Source organism: Aspergillus pseudonomiae (assembly GCF_009193645.1).
Source record: "Aspergillus pseudonomiae strain CBS 119388 unplaced genomic scaffold BDV37scaffold_74, whole genome shotgun sequence".
Taxonomy (NCBI): Eukaryota; Fungi; Ascomycota; class Eurotiomycetes; order Eurotiales; family Aspergillaceae; genus Aspergillus; species Aspergillus pseudonomiae.
This window is the reverse complement of record NW_022476066.1, coordinates 144159-164200: the sequence shown is the minus strand read 5'-3', so window position 1 is coordinate 164200 and position 20042 is coordinate 144159. Positions and strand designations below refer to the sequence as shown.

The window sequence follows — 20042 nt, the reverse complement described above, 5'->3', positions numbered from 1 at the left end:
ACACACGACCGTTTCTCCCAAACGGTCGAAATGAACGCAGACACAAAAATTTCCCAACTCTCGTAAATGGTGAACCCCTTATCTCGCCGGCGCTATGATATTGCGACAAAAAAAAATTCAAATACGTAGTGATAACATGACCCTGAAGGAAGTAGTATATTGAAGCCTTGATTATGTATGTCACTTGAACTCCTTTCAGTTCGACTTCTTTTCGCCGTCGTTCTTGCTGCTGTCGCCTGATTCCTTCTTGCTCGATTCTTCGGGTGAGTTCTCACACTTGTTCACGAGTTTGTGCCAAGCGGATTTGAGAAATCCTTCGTTTTTGGAGTCTCCTGCGGAAGCGTCCCCTCCGGACGGTGGGCTGTGTGTTCGTCAGTACCAGTAGCAGGAAATGCTGTCCAAACCCGCGTAACTCACCTATCCTTTCCAACGTCCATGACTCGCTTGGCCGTCTTGTCACCCATCTCATCCGCAAGAACTTCTAGGATAGTCCGCTGGTTACCTGTCAAGTACTTGGGCATGGCAACCTTGAACTCGACCTTGAGATCACCAGTGGGGCTGAAGCGACTCGTACGACTACCAAGTCGCTTCATACCCATTCCAGAAAGTGTGACCTTGTCGCCGGTGCCAGTACCCGTGCCAACCTTAATCTTGACTTCACCATCAAGGGTCGGCACGGTTACTTCACCACCCAAAAGAGCAGTCGTGAGGGGAATCTGAGCCGTATAGAGAATATCGGAACCGGAACGGCTGAATCTATGGTCAGGAGCGACCCGAATGGACACGTACAGGTCGCCTCGTTGTGTGCGGGCTCCGGGTGCGGCAGATGTTCCGGTGGGTGGTGCATCTCCTTCGTTGCTCACGCGCAAGCGCATGCCATCCTCTACACCACCTGGAATGTCAACCTGTACGGTCTTTTTGCCCCTGACCACACCGTTGCCATTGCAGGAGCCACACTCCGAGCCCCTTGGGACAGACATGCCTGCACCTCCACAGGCATCACAAGTGGCTGCCACCTGGAAGCCTCCCTGCATAAAGTGCACACGGGTTCCAGAGCCGTTGCATACACGGCACTGGGTGCGTTTGGCGCCTTTCTTAAGCCCGTCGCCGTTACATGTGCCGCATGGAGTCAAAGGTGTGATAACGATATCTTTTGTTGTACCTTTCGCGGCTTCCATGAAGGAAATGTTGGTCTGGACTTCAATGTCTTCGCCTACCAGAATCTCTTGGAACGGGCCCCGTCGACCTCGACCAGAACGACGTGCGCCACCTGTGAATGCGCCGAAGAGATCCTCGAAATTGATATCTGCTCCTCCAAAACCACCAGGGAAACCACCTCCAAAGCCACCGCCAAAACCGTGGAACCCACCGGCACCTGCGAACGGGTTACCGCCGGCTGCGCTGGGGTCGAAGCCACCGTTTTGGTCGAACGCTGCGGAGCCAAATCGATCGTAGTTCTCACGCTTCTTGGGATCGGACAGTAACTCGTAAGCTGTCTGGGCCTCCGCGAACTTTTCCTTAGCATTTGGCTCCTTGTTGGTGTCCGGGTGGTATTTCTTTGCCATTCCATAGTAGGCTTTCTTGATATCGCCTGCGGATGCATTTTTATCGACTCCTAAGACTTTGTATGGGTCGGGGACCGCGGCAAGGGGAGCAGTAGTATGGAAAATCTATACAGGTTAGAAGTGAAATCAGTCATGACTCAATGATGCACATGTTTTAAAGGCAGCTTACCCTTGACGAGGAAAACACAGGTTGCTTCTTATTAGTTGCACCACATCGCACCCGCTTGTCAGTTGATGAAGTCGGTGAGGCATGGTAGGCCCGAACGCTGGTTGCTGGGCTCTTCGAATATTGCCGCGATGTACTCCGGAGTAAACGGGCGGGAATAGCCGCGGCCTTGGGCATTGCGGCGGAAGTAGCGCTCATGTTGTGAAATGAACGGGCATTAACCCAACGGACAGACTGGACCAGGAGGAGAAGGGAGTGATTTGAAATCAATGGTGTTGATTTGGAAAATCCGAGTACGCCAGTGACCGTTTTAAGCCGAGTTTTGCCGCCTCCTGATATGGAGAAACTTAGAAGCTTCGAGTCGTTCCGTTCGAAAAAGTTTCCCGACCGGAGAAACGATGTACCGAGACGATGATGATGAAAGGCTTCTTGCTTCGGTAATCAATCACTCGTACCTCAACTAGCTGCTGGTCCGACCATTGCTCCTGAAGCTTCTCATTTTTCCCCCAATCCCTTTTTCTTTTTTAATCTTCCCGTGAGGGTCTTTGTATTCTTGTGTTTGATTCTTGTACTATAGCTTTCCTATATCCCTATTCTTCTTCTCCCATATTCGCAGCTACAACTATAGCATGCTCCGCGGCCAGTCCCTCCCCTGGAGAGCTGCGCTCCACCAGACACCGCGCCCATTGATTATTCGGCCTCTGCTCGCTTCACCGAGATACAATGCCAGTGCCCGGTCAATCCTAGTTTCGTCGCGCCTCTCCCGCTCCGTCCCTCCCTCCCGCACCTTCTCGTCAAGCTCCATTCGCCGAAGAGAGAAACCCCCACCCGGAGACGGCAAGGAAGACCCGGACCATAAAGAGCAGAAGGACAAGAACGAGGATAAGGATGTTGAACGCACTTCTGAACCTCGACGCAAAGTTAGCGATCAGTCAGGGAAACATGGCTCATCAACAGAACCCGGAGCTCCGACATCGGGATCTACAAAACGGAGAGAGAAGCAGACGGTGGACAAGGAGCAACGAGGATTGGAGGATGATGGAAAGAAGCCCAATAATGTAGCTGAAGGCAAAGGAAACTCCAATGAACCGTCTCCTATTCCTGTCAGTGGCGACTCAGATTCCAAGCCTAGTGGCGCAAACAACGGGGGCAACGAAGATGGTGGAAAGAAAGGCAAGAAGGGCTCCAGCGACAAAGCTTTGCAGAAGCCTTCTGTTCCTGAAGTTTATCCCCAGGTCATGGCCATTCCCATCGCGAAGCGCCCGTTATTCCCGGGCTTTTACAAAGCCATCACTATCCGAGATCCAAATGTGGCAATGGCTATCCAGGACATGATGAAGCGTGGGCAGCCTTATGTGGGAGCTTTTTTGTTCAAGGATGAGAACGCTGACGGAGATGTGATCGAAAATCTTGATGATGTATACGATGTTGGAGTGTTCGCTCAGATTACTGCTGCTTATCCTCTTCGTGGGGAAGCTAGTGGCGTGACGGCTGTGCTTTATCCTCACCGACGCATCAAGGTCTCATCTTTGTTGCCACCCAGTGATTCGGCGAAGGCTTCCGCTACAGAAGACAAGCCGTCTGAAAAACAGGGCGATGTTGTAGCCAGCTTTGAGGAGGGAACTCAGGAGCTGGCACCCAAGGATCACTACGAGCCTACATCATTTTTGCGAAAGTACCCAGTCAGCTTGGTTAACGTAGAGAACCTGGCGGAAGTGCCTTATGACAAGAAGAGCGCCATTATTCGTGCAGTGACCAGTGAGATTGTCAATGTCTGTAAAGAAATCGCCAGCCTGAACCCTCTGTTCCGCGACCAGATCTCCGCTTTCTATACCGACCAATTCCCTGGAAACTTGAGTGACGAGCCGTCTAAGTTGGCCGACTTTGCAGCTGCTGTTTCTGCTGGAGAACTGCAGGAGATGCAAGAGGTCCTCGAAATAATGGATATTGAGGAGAGACTTCCTAAAGCCTTGGTTGTATTGAAGAAAGAGTTAATGAACGCGCAACTTCAGTCAAAGATCTCAAAAGATGTGGAGGCTAAGATTCAAAAGCGCCAACGAGAGTACTGGCTAATGGAGCAGATGAAGGGCATCAAGAGAGAGTTAGGTATCGAATCCGATGGTAAGGACAAGCTTGTTGAAAAGTTCAAAGAGAAGGCGGAGAAGCTTGCTATGCCAGAGGCTGTCAAGAAGGTCTTTGACGAGGAACTCAATAAGCTGGCTCATCTGGAACCGGCTGCTTCGGAGTTTAATGTCACCCGCAACTATCTCGACTGGTTGACCCAGATACCCTGGGGCCAGAAGAGTGTTGAGAACTTTGGCATCCAACACGCAACATCCGTTTTAGATGAAGACCACTACGGCCTGAAGGATGTCAAGGACCGTATTCTTGAGTTCATTGCCGTCGGAAAACTTCGTGGAACCGTTGAAGGCAAGATTCTTTGCCTTGTGGGACCGCCTGGTGTTGGAAAGACTAGTATTGGAAAGTCAATCGCTCGGGCTTTGAACAGGCAATATTACCGCTTTTCCGTTGGTGGCTTGACGGATGTCGCAGAAATCAAGGGGCACCGTAGGACCTATGTGGGTGCTCTTCCGGGACGCATCATCCAAGCCCTCAAGAAATGCCAGACGGAAAATCCTTTAATTTTGATTGACGAAATAGACAAGATCGGGCGCGGCCACCAGGGGGATCCGTCTTCTGCACTCCTCGAGCTTCTTGACCCGGAGCAGAACTCCTCCTTTTTGGACCACTATATGGATGTCCCAGTGGATCTCTCCAAGGTTCTCTTCGTGTGCACGGCCAATGTCACTGATACGATTCCCCGCCCTCTACTCGATCGAATGGAGCTCATTGAGCTGTCAGGCTATGTTGCGGATGAGAAGATGGCTATTGCTCAGCGTTACCTAGCCCCAGCTGCTAGGGAACTGACGGGCTTGAAGGACGTCGATGTTACTCTGAAAGAGGAAGCTATTGAGGAGCTTATCAAATCTTACTGTCGTGAAAGTGGTGTTCGGAATCTCAAGAAGCAAATCGAGAAAGTTTACCGCAAGGCTGCTTTTAAGATCGTTCGTGACCTCGGAGAGGATGTGCTCGCCGAAGAGAAGGCTCTGACCGATGAGGGCAAGGCTGCACAGGAGGAGTCGAAGAAGGAGAGCGAGACTGCCGACTCTGCTAACGCCACAACTGAACCAGAGAAAGCAACGACTGAAACACCTCGCGTTGCTCTTACAGTTCCAGAGGGGGTGCAGCTCAGCATTGGCAAGGACAGCTTGACTGATTACGTTGGACCCCCGGTTTTCACATCCGATAGGCTGTATGAAACATTCCCACCCGGCGTTACAATGGGCCTTGCTTGGACTAGTATGGGAGGCGCTGCGCTGTATGTTGAGTCCATTTTGGAGAACGCTTTGACTTCCGAATCCCGACCGGGTATCGAAATCACTGGCAATCTCCAAAATGTGATGAAAGAGTCTTCCCATATCGCGTACTCCTTCGCCAAGTCGGTGTTGGCTAAGCAATTCCCGGAGAATAAATTCTTCGAAAAGGCAAGGCTTCACATGCATTGTCCGGAAGGTGCCGTGCCCAAGGATGGTAAGTCACATTTTGCGTTATTCCCCATACATTCAGCTGACAGTATCAGGTCCATCTGCTGGTATTACAATGGCATCATCCCTTCTCTCCTTGGCGCTGAACCACTCTCTCGACCCGACCATTGCTATGACTGGCGAATTGACAGTGACCGGCAAAGTTTTGCGTATTGGAGGTTTGCGCGAGAAGACCGTTGCTGCTCGTCGTGCCGGTGCCACGAAGATCATCTTCCCCGCCGACAACACGTCGGATTGGCTGGAGCTGCCCGAGGTGAGTAATTTGTTTTCTGTTTCGACTCTTCATGATCTAACCATTGTTCAGAACATCAAAGAAGGCATTGAAGGCCATGCAGTGAGCTGGTACTCGGAGGTATTCGACTTGCTCTTTACCGGTTTGGACAAGGACGCGGCCAACCACATCTGGCAGAAGGAGCTCGCGGAAAAGTCCAAGAACAAGTCAACTAAGGACAATGAGGACGATGACTGAATTAGTTCCTTGATGCTCTTAATCTGACTTGGTATATACTACGCTTGCCATGGTACCTTGGTGTTTTTCTTTCTGGTCACGTACAGGCGTTGTATCGCGGAATGCATGGTCGGAGTTTTCCTTTCTTTTGGCTTTTACTTTTGTTTTTGCTTCATTGATGTATCACTGAAAGGATTTGTATTTGAGCTGAGTTGGGACTCAGCCATGATGCGATAGAAGTGATTTCCTCGGATTCAATACCCGGTGAAACGGTTATGATAGAAGAGAAGTCCCCACAACGACCACTCCACTCTGATTGAGGAGGTGAAATGGATGTCATCATCTCTTGTATGTATGTTTATGTATATATACCTCTCGCCTACCATATTATAGTATGAAGCAGTCACGTCAAAAGAAGCGTCTACCACAGAAACCTCCGAGATTTCCATCTCACAGGACCGAGAAAACGACAGCGCGGGCCTCTTGCTTGGTATCGTAGTCAAGTCTTGTTTCTAAGATACTCGATAGTGTCCTGATTTGTACTCTTATTTCCCCCCTTCGCCAATATCATGACTCTTCGCTCGACTTATGATGCGCTGCGACAAGCCCAATGCCTAGATCCCGACCAAGTAGAGCGTCTAGAGACATCAAGACCCAAAAAGCAATGCTTCTACAAAGTAGTAACCTGTAGCGACAAACCCTAGCTGACGATTGGCCATGTCCCACTCTGCCCTAGAAAAGACCACCACACATCATTCTCATACGTCTCCGAATCCCTAAAAACGCAGGCTATAGTACAAACGCCGAAAAACCTTCCTCTCGTTAAGGCCGAACTCAGTGAAGCAGGGGCTTAGGCATGTCGCCGACGTGTACAACTATAGACTTAGTATACCCTGTTACTCGAACACCGTCGTCGAGTCCATGTCGTATTTCGCCTCGACCTTTCTTGGAATTGGGTCCGTTGGGTTTTTACATCACACATGACACTCAAGCGCGTCGGACAGTCAGGCCTGTAATTTTCTATCCATAGGATGACAATTCGCAGGCGATCATCTGAAACTAAACTCATGTCGTGGCCGTCGGTTAAATCTTAACGTTTCTCAGGACGTCTACGGGTTGGAACCCTGGGCGTTCTGTTACTCGGCAGCCTGGCGGGGACCAATTGGTGCTGAGGCTTCGAGCCTGTGTCTATTGGGTGGCTTTTCGTGCTTGTGTGGGTTGTCATCTAGTGCTGGGCTGCGTACCTGATGCTTCCCAACCTGACGAGTGTAGCCGGAATACGGGAAGTGGAGAGCTGGGGATTTGGTGTGTTACAATGGGTTATTTGTACTATATCTATACGTTCGGCGTTGGTGTTTAGAGTGGGATTTTTTTTTTCACTCTTGGGTATGTGCTGTGTTTGCTCTGTTGCATGGTTTTGGGAAGTGTTTGGCATGGTAGAGAATGATAGCTAGTGCGGAGCTTTAGACTTCATGGACGGTTTTTGCTTTTTAATGCTTTCCGTTGGTTATAATAGATGGCCTCTAGAGGTAGTGCTCAGTTACGGAGTTGCTGAATCTTGGGGCAATGCGTACTGCCGAAGTTGAGTCATATAAACAACCTGCGAGGGACTATTAGCTGCCATAGATATTGCCTTGTTCGCATGCATCAAGGATGTATGGTAGATTTGAGCAAGCCTGAATAGGAATCTAATCCCATAGGCAGATTTATTTGAATGTGGACTGAGCCAGAGCCTAGGGTTTGCCCAAGCTGCCACTCATTACATTTGTAGCTCTGTTGCCTCATGGGCTCGGAAATTTTTCTGGTCGAATTGAGATAGCAACCTTGGGCTTGCGTCTAATGCAGATCTTAGATTTTTCAGCAGACCAATATCTGCACTTCTGGGCTGGATACGTATCAGGCCGGCTTGCTGGCGTCTATTGTCAAGCTCCCGGCACATTGGGATTTGAACTAAGGGGCACTGCGGCGGATCAGGCCCACCTATGACAATGAATGTCGGTAGATATGACAGCGTCTGTAAAGCAACCCTTTCCCAGTATATCATGCACCAGGAAGGTGGCGACCCATGCAACATGGTAACACCTGGTCCAATGAAGTTGTCCGAGTCAAGAGTTCAACTTTGACTGACTTTGCTTCCACACCTTGCTCTTCAGTGTTCCAACATGACATCTGGCAACGTAACAATGGTATAGCGTACATCGAATGACCCTTTGCTCTGACATCATTCCAAAACCATATGGCGTAATGTATCTCGGAGATCTTGAGGCGGAAGGCTATCTCAGGTGGGAGGGGATGAGTCGGAGGGGTCATATCCAGTGGTGGGTTTATCCTGTTAACCCAGTTTTCTTTAGGGTGGGATGCAAAGCAGCAAATCTCACCCGGGCCTCGCATAGTCGCATTTCAACCCACCATAAGCTATATGGTGTTGAGGCTGAGTTGCGGCTAGAGTCGGTTGTCTGACGTCCAGTTCAAAAGATATACTGGCATGTCAGGTGACGACTGTTAGTGGCTAAAACGGGAAAGGGAGTCGTGGCCATCGACCTGAACCGTGTACTAGTAAGTAGGACGGTTGGACAGTATTTAGTAGACAACCATCGGGAGCTGGCGAACAAATCAACATTTGGGGCTTATCTTTTGAACAACCTTCCGAGGACACGTTCCCAGCATGCCGACAACTGGATGAAAAAAACCAATGATGCCATTGCAATGCAGGAGTCCCAAAGCAGAACGTGGGCTGGGGGACCCTGTATTCTCCGCAGGATAGTATCTTGACTGTCTGTTCTCCACGATCAGCATCCGGCCCCCGTCAGAATGGTCTATCCTGTGAATTTATGCCCGGGTGTCATATGAAGAAGTGAGCGCCGATGATGAGAGTGCATCGCATTGCAGCTCTGGCATCCACTGCAGGTGCGCAAAGTGTCCCGAGGCTTGTTTAATTGACATCCACCTTTGTTCGGTTATATGAGATGGAAACTGGGAAAAGGAAAGACAACCCGAGAGGTGTCATCGTTGATGCAACAGTTGTCCGGTATCCGTAGGAAAGAACGTGACCTCCATCGGGAGGGTTCTGTCTGGAGACTGGCTGTCGAGGGCAGTAGATGCAAGATGATTGGATGCATTGCGAGGGGTTGAGTTGTTCTACGGGAGCATCACTTTGAAAAAGTTTATGCCAAATGAGAACTATCACTATTTGCTACTAACTCGTCACTAGTCAGTAATCTATGTACAGGAACACTCGTGGTAGGTTCAATCTTTAACCCATATCTGGTGATATAGAATTGTTTATGGGATGAAAATCTACTCGATTCGGACAGCGTGGCCGTTGACAATCCTTTATATCCATATTGGCGGTTAGAGCGACAGGCTCGGCTAGTGGGATGGATGTATTGGGAGTCTTCGTCGAGAAGAGCATGCGACAACAATCAAACAGATAGTGAAGCCCATCTCTTCGACGAAGGTCATTGGGGCCACCTCATAGAGGGAAGCTATAGGGTGGATCGGACATTTGGTGAGCAGGGACCGGGCTTCGAGAAGAACCTGGGCTATGCATTTGCAGTAGTGGATTGCGTTGATTGATATGTTGATATTTACTCCTATCGATTATGGTACTAATTTCGTACTAGGTCTTTTATGGTAAATTAATAGTACTCACTAATGTGGCCATATGCATCATGATCTATACTCCAAACGTCCGGGTGTGGAACTGAAACGAGACTCTTTGATAGGGCTGATATTACCGACAGAAATTAGGGTAGTTGTCGTGTACGGGCTTAACCCCAAGGGACTCATTGGGATGATGGACAGACTTTATGAGCCTGTCCAGTTGATGGGAGTTTCTTCGATGATGACGTATGGAGAAATTGAAATCATTATCAACATGGCATACCTTGCGGATAGCGGTCAATAATTATGGCCTCATCATTACTAGAGGATGACTGGAATGGTAAGTTCAGGCACTGTCAGGCCGCAGTGCATCTCCACTTTATGTTCTGTCTCTGATTGACGCTTTGGGGATCCGATCCGACGGAAGGGCCCTTTGATTAGTGCATTGAATTTCTTCCACGAATTTTCCATTGGGTCTTCCATGGTAATTCACTCCTCCCCTTTTCTTTACTGAATTAATTCTTATAATTTAATTCTCCAATAACAAAAATGATCTATCTATCTATTTATTTATAAGTTGTCTCCCCTGTTGTCATCCCATCTTGTTCAGGTCGTGATGGTGGTTGGTCTTGTGGGCGGTGTCGGTGTAGTAGTTTAGTAACTACTAATAGTTAGTTGCTCTCGCTCCTCCCGTTAGGTACCGACAGCCTTGAATATGAACCTAATGCACTTATTGTAGTGGCCATAACTCTTAAAACCAGTCAGGAGGCTTTGCAACTGCACCGTTAAAACCTCCAACAAACTTCAAAACAACCCAAACCCAACCACCACTGACTATAACCGCCAACCAGCCCGTGCAGCTGGGCAACAGTTAATATTTGCCGATCAATTGATCGCATAGTCATCATATTCTCATTTTCTCCTACCATCGTTCTTTTCCCTGTCTGTACCTATCCAATCTATCTATCTATCTATCAATCAATCAATCAATCAATCAATCCGTATCTTTCCTCCCATGAACCTGGATCACTTTGCCGCTCACTGTCCTCATCAGTGATATCCGACATTGTGCGACTAGTGGGACTGAGGCCAAAATCCTGGACGAACAACAACAACAACTCAAGTCACTCACCGACTTCTTGTTCACGATTGACATTTCCTTTTTAACTTTGAGTTACTCTAGTTTTATAATCTTTTTCTTCGTTCCATAGTCCCTATTCTTGATTTTCACACTCAGGCCGTGCCAATTCGAGCCGCCCCTTTAATAAGATTTTTTTTTTTTATTTTATTTTTGTTTTTTGTTTTTTTGTTTTTACCTTTCCCCTAGGTCCAAGCGAAATAATCCCACACTACTACTGACTCAAGGGCGAACGCGTCTCAATTCTTATGGACATCGCCATTCCAACCACTGGGGTGTCTTACTCATTCCTTGCACAACCTCGGACTAGCAATTGTGCCGTGCCGTATGGCCATCTCGATCGCAGACAGTTCTTGTAGCCCGACTAGGTCTCTGGGTCTTTTGCTGGATCCAGAAAAGGCCGACCTCCCTCGTCCCAAACAGAGCATGTGGCATCGCTTTGGTTTGCGCAGATGGCTGGGTCGTGATGATCGAGACTCTTCTTCCCAGTCCACTGCGGGGGGCACTCCCTTCCCCAGCCATAACGACAAAAATAACAACATCAATGATCCAGGCAATGTCAATGCCGGCAACCCCAAACCTCATGACAACCTCACTCGCAAACTCTCAAGAAAAGTCGGCGTCGGTCTTCCTAGGTCTACTACATTCAAAAGACAGAATTCCGAGCGTCGTGATAATCTAGCCCCCTTGGAACCAGAGCCCCGTCGTGCCGCTTCCGCCGACCGACCTCGCACACTGAGCGCCCAGCGGACTCGGAGCCGGTCTCCACCGCCTGCCGTCGACCCCAGATTGTCCGCTCCCGAGGTTCCCTGGCACGATCCGGACGAGACCACGGTTGAAGAGCTTCCAGAAGCGAATGAGGATACCGATCTCCGCTCAGAATGGGACCCCTATCCAGCCATGACGGAAGCACCCGAAGAGCCGCCTGAAGATATCATCGAGATGGAGTTGGAGAAACGGTGGATTTTGAACTTGAGCATGCACTTTCGGGACCGCTCCGAGCGTGAAAAGTTTTTCGTCACATATGCAGAGACGCCCAATCGCTGGCGAAGGGTGACCATCTCCTGCGATTACCGCGGCGCCCCTCCCGATTCGCTGGAGCAAGACCTGAAGGAATTACGTTACCAACGAGACAAATGCGCCCGGATCTATGAATCAATCCGCGAGTCGTTAACTGAAATCCAATTCTACGACACGGTCACGAATCTGAAGCTGGAAACTCGGGATGGCCGATTGCACGTCCACGTAACGGAAGACGTTAACGAGATCATCCCATACCCACCCATCTCCTGCATTGGCCACTTGCCCGACTCTCGACTCGTCTGTGAGGATCAGCTGCATTTCGAGGCGCACTTGTCGGGATTTGTATATAATGTTCGATTGAATGGGAAGTCTTACATCAAAAAGGAGATTCCCGGCCCTGACACGGTGGATGAGTTCTTATACGAGATCAACGCGCTACATGCATTGCAAGACATTCCGAACGTTGTCCAGGTAGAAGGGGTGGTCGTCGACGAACACAAAGAAGTAGTCAAGGGCTTGCTCATCAGTTTCGCGGAGAAGGGAGCGTTGGTTGACATTTTGTACGAGCACCGAGGTACAATCTCATGGGAACAACGGGAGCGCTGGGCGAAACAAATCGTTCGGGGTCTTTCTGAGATTCACGAGGCTGGTTATGTGCAGGGGGACTTCACTCTGTCCAACATCGTGGTGGATGCCAACGATGATGCCCAGATCATAGATATCAATCGACGAGGCTGCCCTGTAGGATGGGAACCTCCTGAAATTGCTGCGAAGATTGAAAGCAACCAACGAATTTCCATGTATATCGGAGTCAAGACAGATCTTTACCAGCTAGGAATGACGCTATGGGCGCTGGCGATGGAAGAGGACGAACCCGAACGACAACCACGTCCGTTAATACTGGGCCCAGACGTGGACGTACCAGATTACTATCGAAGGCTGGTGGCCGTCTGCTTGAGCTCGAGGCCTCGAGACCGGCTATCAGCCAAGGAGCTTTTGAATTTCTTCCCACGCGAATATATACCAACAGAGCAGCCTCCTTCCTTGGTGTATCCACGGCATATGAGCCATGGGATAGGGCTGAACAATGGCGCTCTACCATTGTATAATCACCGAGTCATTGCGACTCCGGGAGCTTTCTTAAACCATCATGCTGCACCTGTAGATAGCACGGGATGGCATCTCAATGCCTCATTATCACCGGATGATGGATACGACCCGCAATGCCTTGGCCCAAATTTTCTTGCGGGATTCGAAGACGAAGAGCAGCGAGGCAGAACAAGAGAAAGGCGAGACAGCATGCCTCTAGAATCCAACCTTAGGCCGGAACCTCACAGCTTGGGAAATCATATAGATTCAACAGCATCTGCCGCCCCAATCCCGTTTTCGACAAGCTTGGAGAGTGACCAGGCACGGACACATCTAACTACTCAAGGGGGCGGAGAACATGAAATCGATCTAGATGCAGATCTCGATCCTCGTTATCGGGATATTTCTCTGGAGCGAGCAGCAAACTTACTGCCCTTGGAGGCTGACACTTTATCTGGGTCGCTCGCAGGCGTCGGCAGCCATCCGGCCTGCTCGTTTGGACCAAGTTCCACAAAGAAATTGTCCCCAGACTCTGCGAATTGTGGAGAATCCCCTTTATCTGCGGCAACCCAATCTACCGATCCGTACGCAGCAACTGTGCCAGACTTAGGTCATGCACTAATCCGTGATCAGGACTGGTCCAGCCAGATGCCTTCACGTTCGGTATCCTCCTTGTTGCATTCCATATTACCTATCAATCCTGCTCTCAGCTTGCCGGAATCAAAAATGATGGAGGGGAATGCAGAGCGCTTCTCTCCCTTGACCGTTCGGTCAGCATTAGGGTATCCTCGACAGATTCTCCAGAACACGCCTTATCTGAGCGATTCGCATTTACCCATAAACCCGGCATTTACAGATAAAGTCCTGACTTCCGTATGACGGAAACTAAGTGTCACTGCAAGGTGACAATTGCGATAAGAAAAAGAACATCCGCTTCTTGATCCAGAATCAGGTTGTTATTGTGATTTGCGGTCCCAAGAAAGCAGTACGCGATACCCATGTCCCACGCTTTTGCGCTGTACAGATACTTATTTGGCGTGGCTTTTTGATTCATCGTTTATAACTGCAAAGCAGCGAGCATGAAGGCGAAACTGGAGTTTGTTTTTATTCTTTTCTTTTCCCTACTTCCATTTTTTTTTCTTTTGGCTTTCGGATTTTCTCGGTTTTCTTTTTTACTGCTTCTATAAAATTGCCGGGTCGTACCCACCTCGTCGTCTTTCTTTAAAAGCAGCAACAGTCTCATTTTCTTTCTCTTTGTCCTTACGAATGACATGATGACATCCAAATGGCCGGGTTACTTGTTATTGAACGAAGTTTATGTATATTGATTGGCACTGATGAAAGTCCCTCATGGCCATAGCTGTATTAATTCGATAAAGATTTGGTACGTTCAATCTTGACTTAGGAATTCCAAGGTGGAAGATCTTGACTGATGTAAGTCATTCTAATAGATATAGACAGCCTAAATGTAAATGCCACTGCTACACGAGTCTATTTGACTCTATTCAATTCACTATAACTCTACTTTGTTCACATGGATCGTCATCGTCATAATCTGGAATCCCGACACTCTTTGCTAAACACGTCTCATCCACTTTATATCCCCGCGATTGGCATGCTCTACTCATTCCTCTCCAGGAAAGCTTCAAAGCTCCTTTGCCACGGCTGTGTATCCGACCCAAGTCCTCGGCCAATAAGAACAATCTTACATTGCTTCTGGCCTTCATCGGATGACGTTGGTTCGGCATCCCGGATTTCAAATACGTCTCGGACAGCCTGAATAACCCTGCTGGAATCGTCCTTTGTGATTAATATGCCCTTGAGACGGTGAATATCGAAATCAACCGGGTGAGACTCAGGTTGAGATTCCGCAGGTGGCAGGGAGGAGTCCCAAAGGACGGAGCGAAGCCAGGCATCTACGAGTGGGATCTTTTCAGACGGGATGGGAGGCGTTGTTATTGCGATCGTCGAGATAGCCTGGTAAAACTGGTTAAATTCTCGGAGCTAAGGAGAAATAGGATGACTTACCGGGTCAATATGGCTATGTCCCTTCTCGCCGAAATCAAGACTAGCCAAATGATCGTAGGCATGCAGATCCAACACAACGCCTTCAATCTGGGGTGTCTTGCTGTGATCCGTTACATGGATCTTAGCGACACTGTTGATGGCTTGCACTCGTTCTTGGACTTTTCTGAGTTCCTCTGGAGTAACGAGATCAGACTTATTCAGAATGATCACGTCTGCATGCGAGATTTGCATGTGGGCCATGGATAACACGGGTCCCGAATGGACATGGTCATGGCCATCGTTTTCGTGACTGGGCACAGTCTCCTCGGGAGTGGGCTCATCTAGAAGATGTAAGATATTCTTTGCATCGACAAGAGTAACGATTCCGTCTAGATAGATGGAGCTGCCGAGGTTATCGTCGACCCAGAATACAGGCGCGATGTTGCCAGGGTCGGCAAGACCGGTAGTTTCCAGCAGGATGTAGTCGAACGTCCCTCGGCGCTCCATAAGAGACTCAATAGCCATTACGCCAGAGTCTCTATTTGTCTTTGGTCAGTTGTGTTGTTGTACGGCACGTGAAGAACTTACTTGACTGAGCAGCAGATGCAACCATTGCCGACTTCCATCCACTCGGTGACTTCTTGGCCATCCTGGTTTACCGTCAATGGCTTCTCGATGTCCGTGGCTTGATTACGTATTAGCGTCAGCACTGGTTTTCAGCGGTCTACATATGCTTGCCCGCTATGTGTATCCATGCTATATGACTTACAGTCACCGAACTCTACAATACTCTTAGTGATGATCGCATGACAGATCTAGGAAACCAACCATTCATTATCACGGCGATCTTCTTGCCATGCTTTTCATTCAGGATGTAATTTAACAAGGTAGTCTTTCCTGCACCAAGATATCCTTGACAAACTGTCAGCTGGCAGTCCCCTAGAAGTACATGCGTCAAAGTCCTACCGGTTACAAGCGTAATAGGCACCCGACTCTCTGACGGCGCATCTGCCTCTTGCTGTTCCGCATCGGGGATCTGAGAGATATCCACTAGTGCTGGAGGGGCTTCGTCATCGTCTATATCTGCCATGATGAGTAAGATTATGCGGTCGCGCCACGAGATATCCTAAAGTATGGGGAAATACAGTAGATGATCCGATTGACGGAATGACGTTACCTAGAGAGGATTAGCTAGGGCTTAGGGCACTGACTAGTCATGAGCTCCGCCGGCGGTATCTCCGTCTCCGTCCCGTCACTCCTTCCAGAAGCTCCGCTTGGTCTAAGCGCCTCCTCCGTCTCTCCTTAACAACTTGTTTTTCTTTCCTTCATTTTAACTTTCGTTTCGGCTTTCTTTCTAAATACATTCTTTTATTTCACCTTAAACTCTGCAATTGTTCAGACATGGCTGCTGCGGGAGCTTCTCAGGCTAGCTCCCCGCGCTTACCCAGTCCTCCTCCGTTCACAGAAGTTCAGATCGGTCCCAAATCGCCGTCGGTCGGCGAGTCGTTTGGTCAGGATGCAGAGCAGCTGATAGGTGCTTCCCATGGAGCTGATGATGGCTCAACTCGGAGAATTCGACCAGGAACCAAGTCTGTTGACATGGCAGTTGGTCCGCCTCTGGTCCCTCTCTCCCAGGTATGTAAACAAAACAGATTGCGCCGCACCTCCGCTAACTGGCGCCTCCCCCAAAGCTCGACTCTTCCTTCCAGCTCCAAGAGCACCTCAAGGCCCTCTATAATCACTACACCCGACCCGAAGGATCTGACACTGTCGTCCCGATCAACAGGGAGGTTGCCATTCAGCTTGCAGAGCCCCCGGAGGGCGTTGACCGGTCGCTTTGGCTTTACGAGCTTTGCCGCTTCCTAACAATGAAAGTAAACAATCTTATTATTGCTTTCTTTGCCGAGAACCCCCCTTGTTCCGCGCAGACATGCCCAGAGATGCGAGCGTCAGAATGGCAGTATCTCTGCGCCGTCCACGATCCGCCTAAATCCTGCTGTGCGATCGATTATTCTTGCCACACCCTGGACTGGGCAACCAACATCCTCACATCACCCAAGTACTTCCCTAGTCGTCTTACCCTAGGCTCAGAGGCAGGCGGTGGGGCTCAGGCGAGCATGAGACATTTGACCAACATCTTCCGTCGCCTCTATCGTATCTTTGCGCACGCCTGGTTTCAACATCGGGAGGTGTTTTGGCAGGTCGAAGGCCACGACGGGCTGTATATATTTTTCAAGACGGTCTGTGATCTGTACAGCCTGATACCAGAAGACAATTACACTGTTCCAGCTGAGGCGGAGGGTGCCGATCCCGTTCAACCGGCAGAGGAGCCGACGGACGGGCGTCGCATGACGATACTGCGGAAGGAGGGTGAAGGTTTTCTAGCTGCCACACTGCAAGAGCCACCGTCGGCGACCACTCGACGTCACAAGAATAGTCCGTCAACAAGTTCTCGGGTCACAACTGTGCGCGATGTGACGACCATCAGCGAAAGCGCCGAGGATGACGAGCAGCAGCCGAAACAGCAAGAAACCGAAAAGCCTGCAGAACCGGAACAGAAGGAACCAGAGCCTCAACCACCCGTGGAAGCCGCCAGTGACGAGCCCAAGGCCTCTAACGAAGAGGCACCAATCGGTATCACCGAGTCACAAATTACTGTTGCAGAAGTGCAAGATGAGGAAGAGACAGAAGCAGCTCCGCAGGCCGTTGACGCAGATACCGAGAAAACGGAGGAGGAATCAAAGCCTAGCACCGGGGGAAGCGATACGCAGAGAGATGGGTCCGAAACAGCCTCAACCGAGGAGGTCCCGAAATCCGAATCAGAGACAGAGGCAGAGACAAAACAAAGCACCGATGAAGAAGCCCAATCGGTGCCCGAGCCGGCGAAAGAGACGTAAATCTTGCATTCAACTGAACCCTATATTCACTTCCTTCTGATGCCATGCCATGTGTCTATACTACGATTGTAATATGCCTTGCATCACTATCATGCCTGTATTGATGACGTTATCTTTTTTTTTTTTTTACTGCCAAGCTGGATGGGGAAGGTTACTGGTGTGTAATATATGAAATTCGCGTATCCGAATGATTAATGATACCCATTGCCTATATTGAATTGGTAGCTCTTCGTAAACAAATGAGGTGCTGTTCCGTTGGATTAAATGTAGCTGAATAGAACTTGTCCGAGATCCACTCGACCGGCCATAAACAATGACGCTGCCGCTTCTAAACCTCCACACCCTCTGCACTCTCAACGACCACTTCGCAGTCAACTTGCCACTTTTCTTGTCACAGAAACCCCTTATAAACCCATCAATCAGAAACCCCACTTTTACATGCCCACCGAAGACTCCCCTTCCACAATGGCCCTCGCCATTAAAGGACCGATCCACTTCGGTCCCTTCGTCGTCACACCCCAGGTAAGTAAAAAGCCTCCGCCCAGGAACACCCCGATCTCCTCCAAAGAACACTAACCGATCCTACTAAAACCAGGTCTTCCACATCACCCCCCTCTCCTTCGCCCTCGTCAACCTCAAACCCATCCTCCCAGGCCACGTCCTCGTCTCCCCGCGCCGCGTCGTCCCCCGCGTCTCCGACCTCACCCCCTCCGAAACAACAGACCTCTTCCTGACCGTCCGTCGCGTGGGCCGCATGGTCGAGCGCGTCTACGGCGCAAGTAGTCTCAACATTGCCGTGCAGGATGGGGTGGAGGCGGGACAGAGCGTGCCGCATGTGCATGCGCATATCATCCCGAGGAAGAAGGCGGATTTGGATGCTCGTGGAGGCACGGATGCGGTTTATGATATGCTAGATGGGGAGGAGGGCGATCTGGGGAGCCATTATCGGCGGAAGAGGACGAGGTTTCCTGCCGTTGATAATGAGGAGAGGAGGCCGAGGAGTATGGAGGAGATGCAGGCGGAGGCGAGCATGTTGGCTAGGGAGATGGAGGCCGAGGAGTTGGATTGAGTTGGTGGAGTGCTGTGTGTAGTATTCATAGATGCATAGATCTTTTACTCTTATTTGCGTGGATACCCTTTTTTTCTTTTTTTCTGTGGATTCTAAGTTGGTTTGTGATTGAGCTTTACACTGGGTTCTTTCAATGTGTATGTGACAAGACTCATCGAGCGTCGATAATATCTAATCTAATCATGGGCCCATCCAAACGCCTCCACCTGTCTAGTCGTATGCATGATGATGATAATGAGGAAAGAGAAGCAAAGGAAAAAATAACCGGAAAGAAAAAGGTAGCTCGTAAGGCATCGACACCATTAAACATAACCCGAAAGGAATATTAACCGAAAGAATATCGTCCGTATCAATGATTCATACTCTTATGCCGAAACTCCATTGGCAGCCTTCTTCTTCCAGAAAGCTTCCCGCTCCTGGAGCACCGCCGCCGCCCATTCCTTGATCTCCGGTAGCTGGACACGGGTCGCGACATGGCAGAACTCAGAAAGATCGACGTCGTGGGTACGCTCGTACTCGACCATCTGCAGGAGAAGCTCCATCTTGTCGATGTCGTGTACGTACTTGGATTCCAGTGTCTCGTTATCCTCGTACTCCTGGAACACCTTCATGACCTCATCTCCGGTCAATATTCCACCGGGAACACCCCCCAGAAGGTTCTTGGTGATGTAGTTCATCACCTCGGCCTCACGGCGAGCCTTCTCTTCCTTGTTCACGTTGTCCACTGGGGTGATGTCGCCGACCAGCGACTCTGCCATGTCGTGGATGAGAGCCATCTTCATGCAATGGGGCAGGTTGAGTCGTGGGGCGAGCGAAGGCGGGGCGAGCATCGTCATCACCGACATACGGTACATATGGTCCGAGATCGATTCGCCTTCTATGCCGAAGCGGCGCCAGCCTTCCCGTTTGGTGGTCTTCAGGCGCTCGAGAAGGTGGAAGAACGGAATCGGGGAAGTAGAATTCTCCTCCGGAGGGTGAGGAAGAGTGGCCAGCACTGAATCAATCTGTTAGCTTTTGTTTACGGTTTCTGGGCGTTATTGCAGATTCCTCTCACCGGACTGCGTGGTCCAGAGGGGATTGGACGGTGTTTCAGAGCCCATTTTGAAGTTGTTCAAAACGGTAAAAAGAGATAGAAAAAATAAAGAAGCAACAATTAAACACGATACACAGAAACAGAGAGGAGAAGGGCCTTATATGCTTGAACGAAAGACTAACTGAGAGGGAGGGGAAAAAAAGGAGCCCAGAAAACTGAGGGGAGGTTCTGCGGGGCGGAGGGGGAAAACAAGAAGGCGGTGAAGGGGATTGATAACCAACATGATAAACAATATAAACAAGCACATGATTGGCACTCGATCTGTCGTCCCCGCAAACCACTTTCATTGAATCTCCTCGCGTTCTCCCCACCCACTGCTATTCCAGATCAGTTCTAGCA

General features: G+C 49.7%; 7 protein-coding genes across 7 annotated transcripts; 4 read left to right on the top strand and 3 right to left on the bottom strand.

Moving 5' to 3' along the window:
* Nucleotides 1-98: 98 nt before the first annotated feature.
* BDV37DRAFT_197789 (putative mitochondrial DnaJ chaperone (Mdj1)) lies at nt 99-2144 on the bottom strand. The gene is made up of 3 exons (XM_032079811.1): nt 1735-2144; nt 418-1670; nt 99-361 (listed from the first exon to the last, which is right to left on the bottom strand). Exons 1-3 carry the CDS (start codon nt 1927-1929, stop codon nt 196-198), a joined length of 1614 nt encoding a protein of 537 aa, XP_031938074.1. The 5' UTR covers nt 1930-2144; the 3' UTR covers nt 99-195.
* Nucleotides 2145-2360: 216 nt separating this feature from the next.
* On the top strand, nt 2361-5805 carry BDV37DRAFT_274238 (endopeptidase La; the record flags this gene model as incomplete). Its single annotated transcript, XM_032085204.1, has 3 exons — nt 2361-5322; nt 5372-5589; nt 5641-5805. The coding sequence occupies 3 exons, from the start codon at nt 2361-2363 to the stop codon at nt 5803-5805; spliced, it is 3345 nt and encodes a 1114-aa protein (XP_031938073.1).
* A 4497-nt stretch (nt 5806-10302) lies between these two features.
* BDV37DRAFT_257021 (uncharacterized protein) lies at nt 10303-14058 on the top strand. Its single transcript, XM_032082891.1, has one exon. The coding sequence runs from the start codon at nt 10853-10855 to the stop codon at nt 13514-13516; it is 2664 nt and encodes an 887-aa protein (XP_031938072.1). The 5' UTR covers nt 10303-10852; the 3' UTR covers nt 13517-14058.
* A 29-nt stretch (nt 14059-14087) lies between these two features.
* On the bottom strand, nt 14088-15772 carry BDV37DRAFT_257018 (CobW family GTP-binding protein). Its single transcript, XM_032082890.1, has 6 exons — nt 15611-15772; nt 15473-15556; nt 15414-15425; nt 15233-15329; nt 14666-15182; nt 14088-14614 (listed from the first exon to the last, which is right to left on the bottom strand). The coding sequence occupies exons 1-6, from the start codon at nt 15732-15734 to the stop codon at nt 14258-14260; spliced, it is 1191 nt and encodes a 396-aa protein (XP_031938071.1). The 5' UTR covers nt 15735-15772; the 3' UTR covers nt 14088-14257.
* Nucleotides 15773-15917: 145 nt separating this feature from the next.
* Nucleotides 15918-17822, top strand: BDV37DRAFT_257017 (Mob1 family protein). The gene is made up of 2 exons (XM_032082889.1): nt 15918-16279; nt 16336-17822. The coding sequence occupies exons 1-2, from the start codon at nt 16046-16048 to the stop codon at nt 17539-17541; spliced, it is 1440 nt and encodes a 479-aa protein (XP_031938070.1). The 5' UTR covers nt 15918-16045; the 3' UTR covers nt 17542-17822.
* A 5-nt stretch (nt 17823-17827) lies between these two features.
* On the top strand, nt 17828-18679 carry BDV37DRAFT_257015 (HIT family protein). The gene is made up of 2 exons (XM_032082888.1): nt 17828-18063; nt 18137-18679. Exons 1-2 carry the CDS (start codon nt 17980-17982, stop codon nt 18608-18610), a joined length of 558 nt encoding a protein of 185 aa, XP_031938069.1. The 5' UTR covers nt 17828-17979; the 3' UTR covers nt 18611-18679.
* Nucleotides 18680-18722: 43 nt separating this feature from the next.
* BDV37DRAFT_197721 (HD domain-containing protein) lies at nt 18723-19836 on the bottom strand. The gene is made up of 2 exons (XM_032079810.1): nt 19665-19836; nt 18723-19604 (listed from the first exon to the last, which is right to left on the bottom strand). Exons 1-2 carry the CDS (start codon nt 19708-19710, stop codon nt 18976-18978), a joined length of 675 nt encoding a protein of 224 aa, XP_031938068.1. The 5' UTR covers nt 19711-19836; the 3' UTR covers nt 18723-18975.
* Between the last annotated feature and the right edge of the window lie 206 nt (nt 19837-20042).

Coding starts and splice junctions, on each gene's coding strand:
- BDV37DRAFT_197789 (XM_032079811.1), bottom strand. CDS start 1,929: ATGAGCGCTACTTCCGCCGCAATGCCCAAGGCCGCGGCTATTCCCGCC. Junction 1,671..1,734: donor CTGTGTTTTCCTCGTCAAGG/GTAAGCTGCCTT, acceptor TAACCTGTATAG/ATTTTCCATACTACTGCTCC. Junction 362..417: donor ATGGACGTTGGAAAGGATAG/GTGAGTTACGCG, acceptor ACGAACACACAG/CCCACCGTCCGGAGGGGACG.
- BDV37DRAFT_257021 (XM_032082891.1), top strand. CDS start 10,853: ATGGCCATCTCGATCGCAGACAGTTCTTGTAGCCCGACTAGGTCTCTG.
- BDV37DRAFT_257018 (XM_032082890.1), bottom strand. CDS start 15,734: ATGGCAGATATAGACGATGACGAAGCCCCTCCAGCACTAGTGGATATC. Junction 15,183..15,232: donor TGCATCTGCTGCTCAGTCAA/GTAAGTTCTTCA, acceptor AAAGACAAATAG/AGACTCTGGCGTAATGGCTA. Junction 14,615..14,665: donor GACATAGCCATATTGACCCG/GTAAGTCATCCT, acceptor CAGTTTTACCAG/GCTATCTCGACGATCGCAAT.
- BDV37DRAFT_257017 (XM_032082889.1), top strand. CDS start 16,046: ATGGCTGCTGCGGGAGCTTCTCAGGCTAGCTCCCCGCGCTTACCCAGT. Junction 16,280..16,335: donor CTCTGGTCCCTCTCTCCCAG/GTATGTAAACAA, acceptor CCTCCCCCAAAG/CTCGACTCTTCCTTCCAGCT.
- BDV37DRAFT_257015 (XM_032082888.1), top strand. CDS start 17,980: ATGCCCACCGAAGACTCCCCTTCCACAATGGCCCTCGCCATTAAAGGA. Junction 18,064..18,136: donor CCTTCGTCGTCACACCCCAG/GTAAGTAAAAAG, acceptor TACTAAAACCAG/GTCTTCCACATCACCCCCCT.
- BDV37DRAFT_197721 (XM_032079810.1), bottom strand. CDS start 19,710: ATGGGCTCTGAAACACCGTCCAATCCCCTCTGGACCACGCAGTCCG. Junction 19,605..19,664: donor CCTCTGGACCACGCAGTCCG/GTGAGAGGAATC, acceptor AGATTGATTCAG/TGCTGGCCACTCTTCCTCAC.